The sequence below is a fragment of the Cimex lectularius genome, unplaced genomic scaffold (genome assembly GCF_000648675.2).
Source record: "Cimex lectularius strain Harlan isolate CLEC.00 unplaced genomic scaffold, Clec_2.1 scaffold12, whole genome shotgun sequence".
In the NCBI taxonomy this organism is placed as follows: Eukaryota; Metazoa; Arthropoda; class Insecta; order Hemiptera; family Cimicidae; genus Cimex; species Cimex lectularius.
In genome coordinates this window covers 980,647-995,020 of record NW_019392875.1, presented here as the reverse complement: position 1 = coordinate 995,020, position 14,374 = coordinate 980,647, and the positions used below count along the sequence as shown (strand labels likewise).

General features: G+C 34.6%; 1 protein-coding gene across 5 annotated transcripts in view; it reads right to left on the bottom strand.

The window, feature by feature from the left end:
* LOC106665834 (dual specificity tyrosine-phosphorylation-regulated kinase 4-like) overlaps window positions 1–14,374 on the bottom strand; it is a 348,487-nt gene that overhangs the window by 315,242 nt on the left and 18,871 nt on the right. For 2 of the 5 annotated variants that reach the window (XM_014392606.2, XM_014392605.2), the window contains exon 1: window positions 6,226–6,426. The exons of the other annotated variants lie outside the window; for them this stretch is intronic. In XM_014392606.2, coding sequence (XP_014248092.2) covers window positions 6,226–6,411 — 186 coding nt within the window. In that variant the 5' untranslated portion in view covers window positions 6,412–6,426. Of the gene's footprint in view, window positions 1–6,225; window positions 6,427–14,374 lie in introns of those variants that run through there. 5 annotated transcript variants of the gene reach the window in all.

Genomic DNA, 14,374 nt, shown 5'->3' with positions numbered 1-14,374 from the left:
CTTCTCATCCCATCTTATTTCTCTCTCTCTCTTTTTCTATCTATATCTCTATCTTTATAGCATACCCTGTTATCTTATTACCCTTATTACGTTATTTCTCCAGTTCTCTCCTTAAATCTCTCTCACTCCCTCTATTTCTCTATCTACATATCTCATTGAGGAGCTACAAACTGGCTACACAAAATCGTCCATTGAATATCTTACAACCTTTGGCCCGTTTTAAAGGATTAGAGGTAAGTAAAAACCAGAGAAAATCTCCCATTTGTCTTTACAATTGAATTTTGTAAATAAATCTTTTTGAATAGTCAATCTCTTCTTTATTGGTTTTTGTGTAAACTTTCTTTCTAACGTTCCAGTGCTTTAATTTTTTTAAGTTGTGACATTTTTAAGTTTCAAATTTGTTTGAGCGTTGGTTTTATGTGATATAATTTCGGCTAGAATCATAGTAGTGTTGGAAGATAGAAGAAGCCAAGCCTATGTGGCCATGGTGGTTAACATTCCCAGAACAACGGTCCGCAGGGTCTACCATCGCTACAAAGAGACTGGAGGTTGTGCAATAAGGCATGTCGCCATCGTGACACATCTCAGACAGATATCGATTTATTTTTTCGAATATACCTTAACTGACATTCTACCGCAGTTGAGATGAAACAATCACTTCTGAAATTTAGAAATGTCAGTTTACGCACTGTAAGGCGAAGACTTTCATAAAGTGTATTTCTTGCGAGAAAGCCTGCCACTGGTCCGAAAATTCTGACAAAAGAGAACGGTTCGAATAAATTTCGCCAAAAATCACATCAATTGTTCTGAGAAAGAGTGGACTAAAATCTGGTTTTCGTATGAGTCAAGGTTTTGTCTCAGTTCTTCTGATGGCCGAGAAAGGCTTTGGAGAAGAACAGGAGAGCGAAATATTCCGGCAATATTTTTACTCCGGAGAAGCTATTGGTGAGAGAAGGTGGTGGTATTATGGTTTGCGCAGGCATTTCTATAGATGGTCGCACAAACCTGATCTTCATCGAAGGTTCCTTAACATCTAAGAGACACCTTGAAGATGTGTTTTCAGAAGAAGTTGTTTCTTATATGCCACTAACTGGCGACGGTTTTATTTTTACATGACAATGCAAGACCGCACATAGCTAGAATCGTTGGTAAATAAAAACAAGAGAAAATCTCCCATTTGTTTTTACAATTAAATTTTTTAAATAAATCTTTGAATAGTTAACAAGGAACAGGCTTTAATTCAATGTTTGAAGTGGCTAACAAGTAGTCCGACTTAAGCCCTATCGAACACCTTTGCGACGAGTTGTGAAAGAGGGTAAAACCATTTTTTTCTTTCCACTACTTTTCCTCTCACATATATACTCTTTATCACTCTCCTCCAAACTATCCGAACCTTACAAAGCAGTGTAGTACAAACAAGCAGTCGTATGAAAACATCTAATTTCTCTTTTTACTTTTGCGAAACACGGCAGTACGTTTCTCTTTAAATCAACTGTAATACCATCTAATACATATTCAGAAAAGGAATTACACTTCTCCAGTTACAGCTTCTTGTAGAAACTATGGCTATAGGAACAAGAACATGTTAGGGCGATCTACAATAAAGTAGTTCGCAAGTAAAATAAAAAGAATTGCCACGTAAAAAGCATATGTAGTAACCAGAAGAAATCTGGTTGGAATAGAAACATGTAATGAATTCATGGGATTTTATTGATCCGGCGGAATAATTGTAATAATATATAATTCCTGTCGTGCATATTTTTAGCTCCGCCTATTTTGCTTACTGCAAAATTGTTCAATTCAGAACATGAAAGAAAATTCCAAGGGTAACCCTTACATTTTAACCCAGTTTCATATTCATGATTCACCAAGAATCGAACTACCTGTTAAACTTAACAACTCGATGGATAGAATAATTATGTAAAGAAACTGAAACTATACATAAAAACAATTAGATATCGCTTAATTATTAGCAAGAGTACTAAAAAGGAACAAGGTAGTTGAATATACCAAAGATCTCCATAATGATGCAAAATCGGTTGGGGGAATAACTGTTTTTGTTTTCGAGTTGTACCGTGAGAAAGGACCACTTGGTGAAAAGATAAATTAATTGCAACATACAGTGTAAAAAGCAACAAAGAGAACGAAAAAACTCCCCGTTCCTTCCGTTGTATTTCTGGTGTTATAATAGGGCAATCTTCTCCCATCATACAGTATGGAGCGAGGAGGCGTGAATAGGAGAATTGAAGAGTGATGAATAAATTGGACAACATATTATCCCCGGATTGCAAACATTAGAGGAATTACTCGTTTTGCAGACTAGGAAGCCCACTTATACAGGTTTTCTCACGCTCTTCGGATCGGAGATATTCACGATCCTTATTAATTCTATCTTTTTTTTATACGCCTTATCTTTTTTTTTTTTTTTTTTTTTTTTTTTTTTTTTTTTTTTTNGCAACACAAATGTGAACTTGAGCCCCCGTTGTACCGATGTTCTTCCATCGAAGAAACTCATTTTTGAAGGGGGTTGGGACCAAATTCAGGGTCGCTGAGATCCGATCCCGCCCCTTCCATTGATGAGTGCCGTGTCAATTTCTTTCAATTGCGGCCACCGGTCCCCTTAGGCGTCAGAAAAAGTCCAGAGGCCTTATCTTCAAAAAAGCTTTAATTGACAATTTGCAGCCTTCCGTTCATGATTTTTTGTTGTATCTCATTATTAAATCAGACAACGATTCGAGCTTTGCCATTGTTAGCTTAATTAACGGACTCCTTTTTGTAGGATAATGACCCGACATCAAACGAAAAAGCTTCTTTTAACCTTACTGATTCACATCGGTTTATAAATAACATTCACATTATTTTTAGCCATAATAGCGGGAATGTGAATATTTACGATTGTTTTTCTATTTGATCACTGCAGATAGAATAGAACAGAAATTGCATTCTATACTAATTAAATTAAATTGAAATAAATACAACAAAACCTGTACAGAACCGCTTGCTTGCAGTAAGTAAAATTTTGTATTTGTTAGCAGGAGGTTCAGAACATTATAAATTATGACAAGAAAAAATACACTTGTACATAAACAAAAACTAAAAAAAAATTAATTATAATTATACTGTTGGATAATTTTATTTATTGCGGCTTTTATAAAGGACATAAAGTTATAACAACCGTGGTAATTATTTTTATTTTTATGTAAAACTCTCAATGCAAAATTAAGTGAATGCGGCAGTTTTAACTTTAGGCATCTGACATGTATGCAAATTTCTAGTTATTAATAAAGTATTATGGGAAGGAGGGATTTAATTGCATTTAAAGAGGTGAATATGTGAAAGTGATTTTTTTTGGGAATATTTATTTTAAATTGTGCAACTTCATATCATAATAGAGTTTTTTTAAATAATTTTCAATAAAGTATTATTAGCAATCTTTAATGTTTTTATGTAGCAATTTCTTGCTCCACCACAAGCAATGATGCCATATGACAGTACAGATTGGGCAGCGCAAAGTATACTGATTTTGAAGTTTCAAAGTCTAATGTCATTCTAAGCATTCTAACTTTAAAAAATAGTTTTCGGAATATTTTTACTAAAGCTTCAATATGAAATTGAAATGACAAGCACTTGGCAAAAATGATTCCAAGATATTTAAGGCTATTTCAGAGCTATTTCAGAAGGAAAGAGGATGAAAATTACAAATACTTTTCGATTAATTAAGGTTTTGGTTGAGATAAAAAGTCAGTGTCACAAGCGGGTTTCGAACACACGACCTTCGGCTAAATACGTCGCTGCTCTACTACTTGAGCTATCGTGACTTTAAACTGACGGTCGTCTGTTCGAATCCTGCTTGTGACACTGACTTTTTTATCTCAACCAAAACCTTAATGAATTGAAAAGAATTTATTTGGTCAAGCTGACCACGCAATCTAATAAATTTAAATTTCAATTTCTGTTATTGCTTCAATTATGAAATCAAATTTTCTAAGACTTTAAATTAACATTGTTCTTCAAAGAAAAATTAATTAAACTTTTTCTCTCAGTGTCCAATAATAAAAAGTTTCTATGCAACCAGAGTTTAACGATATTTGTCATAATTTACGTACATAGTTTTTAAATTATTCCCTGAGAAAATAAGACAGAATAATAGATAGATAGAATCAATCTAACCACGAATTTATTGAAATTATTGTGTAATCTGAATGTTCTAGTTCACATATTTCGCATCTGAGCTTATTAAAATATTTATACCAAAAGAATTTCACTAAAAAACATAATGAAACTATTTCTTATAAAAATCTATATCTAAAACTGTTACATCGGGGCTCCCCAAGCGTTTTAGCAAGCGCACCCCTTTCATAGAAAAAATCCAAGGCATAGCCCTCTTATTCAAGTTTTTAAAATTAGATCTATACAAAAAATAGTTCTTACTCACAGTTAGAACTTAAAAAAGGGCAGTTAGGACAGTCAGGACTAACTGTGAGTAGGATCTTTTTATAAAGATTGAACGACATACTCACTCCAGCTATCCTTTCTATTTTAAAATTAGATATTTATAGTATGTAGTAAATTAAAGTTTTATAAATTAGCCAGTCCATTCGTAACTAGGTGATGGAGGGGGATATCACTGTTAACATAAACGTTAGATTGACATACTTAACTTTTTTTTCAAAATCCGGAACGCAAAAATAAATGGTACCGAACGGAATCAATAGATAGGAAACATTCGAGCCAAATTCAAAAGTAATAATTTAAGCATTAATGATTGATGACTAATGGGAAGAGTAAGGTTGTTTCATCCTGCAAAATTAGGATATGATGCGTTTAATTTATGAGGATTTTCTCCAATTTAGCTGGAGAAAGGTGGTTGGGTTCAGCATTTAGACAGCTTCGGGATTTAATTTTGGTGGCTGTATAGATAGATAATCCGGATTCTCTTAGTAAGTCGTGGAAAATGGAAGAAGAACACGTTTTGCTTTTTCAACAAGCGGTTGAAATTTTGTTTTCCAGACGGAGCCAAAAATGAGAGTATCAGCCTCGGAAGTAGATTTCAAGGTGGAATCTTAAGTAATGTCTATCAAACACTCGTAGTCACTTGAAGATAGATTGATTGGCTTTGTCGAAACTAAAAACGTTTTGACCAACATGTTCTTGCAGCATTGTATCTCGAGCTGTTGGGAAATAGTACGCAAAGGACATCTCCAAACTTCGAAGGTGCTCACATATTTCATCTACCGACGTATCGTTCGCAAGCTTTTGTTTTTCTTTAAACAACTATTTAACAAAGGAAAACACTCCACCTCCTCCTTCTCAACAGATTCAACCTAAAACTGGATTTTACTTTTGAAGTCGCAAACTTCATTAGCATCGAAATTTGTGATACACTTCCTTTGCAAAGAAAGACAAATCTCATTCATTTTCATGAAACTATCCGACAAATACGACTTCCTTGAATCTAGGATTTCCAAAGCCACAGAATCGAGAAGTGTAGACCGACACGAGTTCTCAGGAAAGTTTGGTTCGTAATATAAGATTATTAAGTTAGTTATAGTGTGACATCGTAGAAAATTAAGTTATCGTTTTTTGTGTGTATAAATTTGTTTGAATCTTGAGTTTCGTTAGTAACAAATGTATCTTCCTGATTATGTAAACATTGCGTCCAATTTACTTAGAATTTGATAATTATAAGGTTAATTGGCCTGACGAAATTATTAAGGGTAAGAGATTCTGTTTAGTTGTTGGGAGACACAAACCTAAATCTTACTTTAGAGTTAATTTTATTTTTAATGCGGTTGGCACCCATATCCAATTTATTGTTAACCTATCTAATCCTACACGGGGTAAGGCAAATTAGGCAAATTTTTGGCGTATGAATATACAAATATGCATAGATTCTACATAATAGGCGAAAGCAAATCCAACCATCATTCGAGAATATTTGAAAAATAGAGAAAATAGTAAAAATAAAACGGAAGAACTGATAAGAAATTCGAAGGCAACGGGGAAGGGCACTTCAAGTCGCATAAAGATTACGATGGCTGACCCAATTCCTCGACACAGCTCTCACAATATAAAACAGATAGGCTTCGAAGAAAGTGAGACCCAGAATATTTTTTGAAGCGTATTGTGTTAAATTACAAGGACATTAAATTAAAAGAAAAGAGGAGAACTATAAACGGTTAAAAAGGGGGGGGGGTTAGACTCAACGGAAATAAGGTAACTCACCGTTCGGCGATTCCACACAGAGATTCCTCTATGTTTCGGGTTCCAGGGATAGCACTCGCGTGGTTGTCGGCATGACAGAGGGTGAAGCGGGTAAACAGGAAGAGGCGAAAAGGCAAGGGTGAGGAAAAACCGAAGGAAAAGTCGGAAAATCACAACCGAGACGCATGGCGAAAGAGGGGCGGCCATGCATTTTTACTAACTGAAAACAACAGGTGAGTGGCCGGCTTCGATTAATTAATCGATCTGAAAGAGAGGGCGCGCAGGAAAACCTTTTTCTTGGGGTGGGTGCCCTCGAAATTAACATCGCGACCGAATAATAATTATTATCACTTATGAGAAGCTTCATTCTGTTATTGGTAATAATTGACGATTAATGTTTTATCTATTATTAATATATTAAGTTTTTTATTTTGACCCATTCAATTCCACGGGCGGAGACAACCAAAAACACACTTTCATAAAAAGTAGTTTGCGCTCCTGTGCCATTCGCTGAAGGGGTGGAGTCAGGTGATTCCTGCCGGTGGTCCGAGTACTTATCCCTTCTCCCTTCTCGACCCCCTCCCGTATTTGCATTGGGCAAAGTTGTACCGTTTGAGCAATATAATATAAAAGTATGTAATAATTTTCTTTTTATTCGCGATCATGGTGGCGAATTTCACCCTTTGTCGATGTCGTTTCTAGTCGCGAAATAAAGGGTTTCCGGTTTCACAGGGTACTCTCACAACCGCCCTTTTCACATCTTCGCCCCTGCACCCCACGATGCGACAGAGGCAGCGGCTCGAGGTGAGTCTCCATTTCTATTTCCATTCTATTTTATGTACGTTGGATTATTTATTTTTTTATTTAAATATACAGTCCACTTATACCCGTTGACAGTAGCCCTTATTTTAGCAAGGATCGATTTCGGGTTGCTGCCCCCTCCCCCTCTTCAGATGTTATGACATAAAAATGTTATTAACTAGTCGACCTTCAAATTGAACACATAATAAAACAAAATAACAAGACGAAACGATATGGCAGGTCGTGGCTCGTGGCCTTTCGCATAGTACGCGAGGGTTGAGCAATACCGACGAGGTTCAAATATTAATTATGCCGACAAAAAATAAAACTAAATCCTTGATCGGAGGACCAGCGGAATTAGTAAATATTAAATTAAAAAGAAAGTGAAACATTATAAGTGGTGAAAAAGGCGGGTTAAAGAATCAACGGAAATAAGTTAACTCACCGTTGGACGATTCCACACAGAGATGAGACTATGTTTCGGGTTCCAGGGCTTGCACTCGCGTGGTTGTCGGCATAACAGAGGGTGAAGCGGGTAAACAGGAAGAGGAGAAAAGGCAAGGGTGAGGAAAAACCGAAAGAAAAGTCGGAAAATCACAACCGGGACGCATGGCGAAATCGGTTTGGCCATGCGATTTTATTAACTGAAAACAACAGGTGAGCGCCCGGTTTGGATTGATTAATCGATTTGAAACAGACGGCGCGCGGGAAAACTCTTTTTCTTCGTGAGGGCGCCCTTGAAATTAACAGCGCTACCGAACCAAATAATAAAAACCTTTCCAAATGGGAATTTACGCCTAATTCCTAATCCATAACGTAACGTATCTTTTATATATTTTGTTTGGTAATTATGCGTTTTTGTGGGTACGATTTGGTGTCTCTTTGTTAATATTAAATAAGACAATTTTTATTAGTGTGCGACAAATTCTCATCGCAGTTTTTCGTTCATGTTTCAATTCCAATACAATTATTTTTATGAAAATAATAAATACAAGTATATTTAACTGGCTATTAGGAGCTATAACTGCAGCTAGATAGATAGATGTTATTAGTCGGGGAGTGTATTATGCTGTACCCTTTAAGAGTTATTGTATACTTAAATTCACTAATTTCGTGGTCCGCTTGACCAATTAATATATTACAATTAATTAAGGTTTTTAGTGGAGATAAAAAGGAGGGAAAATTCATAAGGTAGGTGGGGTTGAGATGGGAAGTTGGTGTCCGAGTGGACCGAAGTCACGATAGCTCAAGTGGTAGAGCAGCGGCGTATCTAGCCGAAGATCGTGGGTTCGAATCCCGCTCGTGCCATTGACATTTTTATCTCAACTAAAAACCTTAATTAATTGTAAGTTATTGTATACCCTGTTTTGTTCTACTAGTCCTCGTTCATCGAGCAACTTGATTAGTAGGCCAGGTTTCAGTGGTTGAATCTCTTCTACGGTTAGTATGTCCCAAAAACTTCCTCCTGCAGTTTGATAGTAGGTGTGTTGGTGTTTCCTCTGCTTCTTTGCAGAATCTGCACGTGCATTGTTGGTTCAAGCCAATCTTCTTCAGATATCAATTAAGTTTGCAGTGCCCTGTTAAGAATTGCAATTTTTTTCTTCTTCCTTTAATACAATCTGTTATCTCTTTCCTTCCTAAGTTTGTTAGGAGGTTCTTGGATTGTGACTTTTTTTATCTCAACTAAAAACCTTAATTACTTGAAAGATATTAATTAGTCAAGCGGACCACGAAAACTAGTGAATTTAAAATTATTGTTAATAATTCATAATGTTACTACACTTATTTTAGCAGATTCTTCATGAACCCTCTCGTCTTCCCCTTGGTAGGGAGGTATTCAGAACTGGCACGAAGTGGTTGTACTTCTAGAATTTAAATGTGTTTTAACAAATTTAATAAAACGTGTATTAACGTGTAAAACTCTGATATGCACGTTCTAAATATGTAAAAATAAACTCGCCCTCGCAAAGCACACAGACCGAAATGTCTAAGACTTTACCATCAACATACCATCAATTTACTCTCCCAACAACAACAAAATAATAACACAAAAAGCAAATAAAGTCTTGGTCGTGTTTATAATGTTTTCTCCGCAAGTGGAATTGAAATAAAAATAAAAGTTCACATTTGGGTCTGGTAGTCTATTTAATAAAACAGCATCGTAAAGTGCAACTGTTATAACCCACTCAACGTGGCGTGTTCTCGTAAGAAAGTGTGCACATTACGTTATATAACTTAGACTACTCGCCAATATGTTGTGGTTGTGTAAGGAAGCTTTAAATAACATATAAATCCCCTAGAAATACCTAACAATACCTTTATATTTTTATTGAGTGTGTAAAAGTAAGAAAATTATGTATATAGAGTATGTAATTCTGTATCATATATTTCTTACATTTAAAAACAAATATATTATACTGTTTTGCGAACATGAGAGTCTACAATATATTACGCTTAATAACTTTTTTTTTAGAAGGAGAAAGAGTTAGATAGAAAAAGTTAAAGAAACAGAGAGAGAAAAAAAGAAAGACAGATACATCTAGGGAAAGAACTAGAAAAATAGTTTAAATATAATAAGATAAAAGGGCGCGTGTGTGTGTGTGTGTGTGTGTGTGTGTGTGTGTGTGTGTGTGTGTGTGTGTGCGCGCGTGTGTGTGTGTGTGTGTGTGTGTGTGTTTAAATTATAAAATTAATGAATACGGAAAGTTCTTTTAATTGTATTCTTGTATTCCTTTATTACTATGTTTGAATAAATATATATTCAACTATGTATTGTACTATTTTATGAATTAAACATTACAAACGTTTACTACGAAAACAAACTCCTGTCGATATTCTCTTAGCTGATTAATTATATTAATGATTGTAGAGTTTGTGCGAAATATTTATGAAGTAAATTATGTTTTTGAAAGCGAGTTTCGAATTATGAGCCGACTTTAATCGACAATAGCAAACGGGAGTTTGCCTACTTGAGTTTCTCAACTCTCGGCTTAATTAATCCCGTTCAAATTGGGGAAAGATCCAACGGAAATATAGCTGGAGTTGGAGTACAAAATGTCAAATTATTTCACATTAAAGCAGCGACTAGGTTAAGTATATCATTGTAAAAATTAAAAACTTTTACAAAGTTTTCAGAAATGTTAACACGCTCTTTCCTCAACCAGATGCGCATATAATAATTACCTTAATTCTCGTTAATTCCAATTTCAGGTTGTACGCAATAAAAGAAAATGTGTTGCTTTTGTTTATGTTAATAAAACTTGTGAACCTGGTCTTAAATGCCCGCATCTACCGGTAAAGTCTCGGCTTACGTGTTTGCTTTATGAGCAGGTGACGACCGAAGTTAAGGAAGTAAGGAGATATAAGCATTTGAAAAGGATGTTACGTGATATTTTGACAGGGGAAGTACAATGAAATGGACATCCTCTTTGACCAAAAATAACATATAAAACATTTTTAAAGAGTATTAATTAAATCTAGTATTAAGGATTACTCGGTTTAAGAACAGGCTTTCGAAAAATTTCGTAATAAACGGGGTTCACCTGGTCAAACTCGCTCTTATCGGATTGCATTACAATCAGCCTTCTCTCTCAGGGAATCTTGACTTTTAAAAGACTTCCCTGGTGCAAGTCGATCCGAACTCTTAATGTTAGAAGTCACATCCATCTTGGTAGAAAGATCCGTAGGAAAAAAGAAATAAAGGAGTAATGTAACTCCGGAGGGGTGATTCTTCTATCCTGACATATGCGCCTTATCCTAGTCTAAAAATTTTCCGTTTATACATTCAGGAATTTTCTTTATCATTCTTAATCTTATATCGCTTTCTTATAATTCATTCTAAATATTATTATTGTCAACAAATCAGCATTTGTCAAAATAAAACCGTTTAACCGATCCTGTCCATAAATATTGGTCGGCGGAATTACTCCGCAGTAGGAAGCATACAACATCGCTATTAGGAAATAAATCTTTTTTTTTTAAAGCGATTTGTCAGACCTAGCGAAAACAATTGATACGAAACCGTTTTTTTTCTCACACTTCCATAAAAAAATAGGTGTCGAAATTCTGTTGATGTACCTTTTGGAATGCCGATTACGGAAGAGGGACCATTCCGACAATCGCCCGGCCGAATGATTGACGTGGCCGGAAGTGCCAAATTCCAACCAGCCGTGATAGCGGTTTCAGAACGATCTTTTGATGTATTTGTCAGCCTTGAATCTCTTTTAAAATAGCCGAATTTTAATTGAAGTACAGGCCTTTTCATTGGAAGAAAAAAATATTTATAGCCCTCATATCACAGAGCTTTGTTATTTAATCAGCGGATATATGTATATAGACGAACAAGGGAACAACAACAATAATTAGATATTAAATAAAGAGATATGTATTTAAAGCTGTATAAATAAAGATGTGATTATTTCACTGTCAAGACAAGAAATGATGGCTTAATTTAGAAGTTATGGTCACTGTAATTTTTATGAAATTCAAATGATATTCATACTTTATTTTAAATTACTATTTATTATTATTTATTATTCAATTAATTAAGGTTTTTAGTTAAGATAAAAAAAGTCACTGTCACGAGCGGGATTCGAACCCACGATCTTCGGCTAGATACGCCGCTGTTCTACCACTTGAGCTGTCGTGACCTCGATCCACTCGGGCACTAACTTCCCACTTCAACCGACCATTCGAGTTTTCCCACCTTTTTGCCATTTTTCAACAATCTCAACCAATACCTTAATAAATAACTTTTTTCAATTAATTAATATTAATTGAAAAAAGTTAATTGGACCACGAACTCATGGTTTATATTCTAGTTTTATTCCAAATTTTCAATGAAAGAATGTTTGACGTCATATATTAAATATATAATTTTATGATATTAAGAAACCGTAAGTTTCTATATTGCAATTAGAAGTACATATTTCTTTATATTGTAAATTATTATTAATACTTTAAAATTCCTGATGAAGGGGTATATTTCTCAAAAGTCCAGGACTTCTTTTCTAGTAACTTGCCCATTATAATAGGTACGATAGCTCAAGTGGTAGAGCAGCTGCGTATCTAGCTGAAGATCGTGGGTTCGAATCCCGCTCGTGAAACTGACTTTTTTATCTCTACTAAAAACCTTAATTAATTGAAAGATATTAATTGGTCAAGCGGACCACGAAAACTAGTGAATTATTTATTATTTTATTTATATTTATTATTGACTTCTGAACAAACTACTTGTAGCAAAATCCTTAGCAGAACAGGCAAAACCCCATCTATATCTATTTTAACATGGATATATTTTTTGGCTGGATAAACAAATTTTTATGCGTGGCATTTTGGCATCTTCGATTTCGTGTTACCGGGGTGTACACGTGGGTTGGGTAAGGTTAGCAGGGTTAGATTAGAGAAGGATGATGTGGACAGATTATGCTAGGGAAGGTTTGGTTTTTTGTTCGAGTTAGGGACGGGTTAGCTTTGGTAGGTTAGGGTTAGTGTTATTGGATGTATATTAATTTTGAGCTGGGGGGGATGGACGAGGTATATTAAATAGATACGTTTGGGGTTAGAGACGAGTTAGGTTAAGTATGGTTACTGTAAGGACTAGGGCTAGGTTAAGGATAGTTACTGCTTTTAATTAATTATTATATTAATTACTTTAATTATTTATATTTAAATTTAAAAATGATAATACTGTTCTGCCCTCTACATAGACGGATCTCTACTGCCGGATAGATAGGCATATTTACAAGTATGTATTTACATATTTACAATGGCAGGAAAAAATACTTAATATTATATTCTCCCATTTCACTTCACTAATGAATCTTTCACTTACTACCTCATTTTGAAAGGGAGCAATTTCCTTTTGAAACCCCTTATGGGATTGTAGGGGTGGGTTGGGTTTTATAGGGCAAGGCTTGTGCAGGCTATGGGGTGATTAGAAAGTTTATTGTGCAACTTCGTAAATTTTTCAGGAATTAATTTTTGGATAAATATGATTTTAGGTCGTTGTAGAGGGTAGTATTTGAGAGATAATACGGAACATTTTTATAATTGTTCTTAGGACTTTAGTCTGAAAGGATCGGAGGCGGAGCTTAGCGGTGCCCTAAGTTCTATACCGTACGTCCAAATCGGTTGTAGTAGCGTTTTATAGACTGTAAGTTTTTTTCGTCGATACATTGGATTGTCGTCCTGTAAATTTGTACAGTTGTCCGTAGCTTATGTTACGGTCTTGTCTTATGTGTATGCTGATTTCATGTTAAGCGGGAGTTAGGTTGAACCCAATATAACAAACACAATCGGAACATTGTTGTATATATTTTGAGAGAAGATTTCCTTCCGAATGGCGTGACATGGACGCATTTGATTTCATTTATCTGCATTAATTAAACAATATTATTTTAATCAAACAAGAAAAAAATTAAAACTTTAATGCGGGATACTTGTAATTCTTTGAATTTCAACGAAAAAAGTATGAATGAAACTTTTAAACGTGGTCCTGTCGTTAATTTGTTGCTTTAATAATTATAAAAAGTATATTTAAATAATTACAGTTCAATGTTCATAAATAAATAATAAACTATTTGGGTTAGTCTAATGGATAACGAAAACAATTAAATAAATTAATTAAGTTGTCCCATTGAAAGTACTATGAACAAAGAAAGGAAGATCTTTTATTAAATAAGGTCTGTATTTTCTCTTTTCATAAAAAAAATTTTGACCATCGGTTCGCGAGTTTTTCATACGTAATAATTAAAAAAATTATTCAGCTTTCAATATTAAGACAGTTATTAATTAAAACCGCTTGATACAGAGAAAATATACACAGTAATAAAATTACCGATCTTATAGGAAAAATTTCACTTGTATGACTTTCACGTTTGACTTTTTAGATTTCATTTAAATTCAACTTGGTTTTGGTGAAGAATTAATTTTGTTTAATTAACGCTGTGATGTGTTGTGATATTAGCCTAAAATTACTAATTCAAAAATCAAGAGTTACAAAGATAAGTGCCTTACTCTTTAATTTAAAGTTAATAATATTTTTAAGGATGTTTATTATTAAATTAATCCATATATGTTTAGTGGTCATAAATGACCACATTAATTACTTTTATAAATTATTCTTTTTATCTAAGGTCTTCATTGAGTTTAAAAATAGTGTCACGAGCGGGATTCGACCATAATTTTTACAATCTAAATTCTTAGAGCAAACTATATTATAATTAATCTTTTTGTGCAAGGTTTTGGTTGAAATGAAATCCAGCGGGATTCGAACCCACAACCTTCGGCCAGATACGCCGCTGCTCTAACCACTCATGATAGTTCAAGGGGTTAGAGCAGCTGCGTACTAAACAGAAAATGGTGGGTT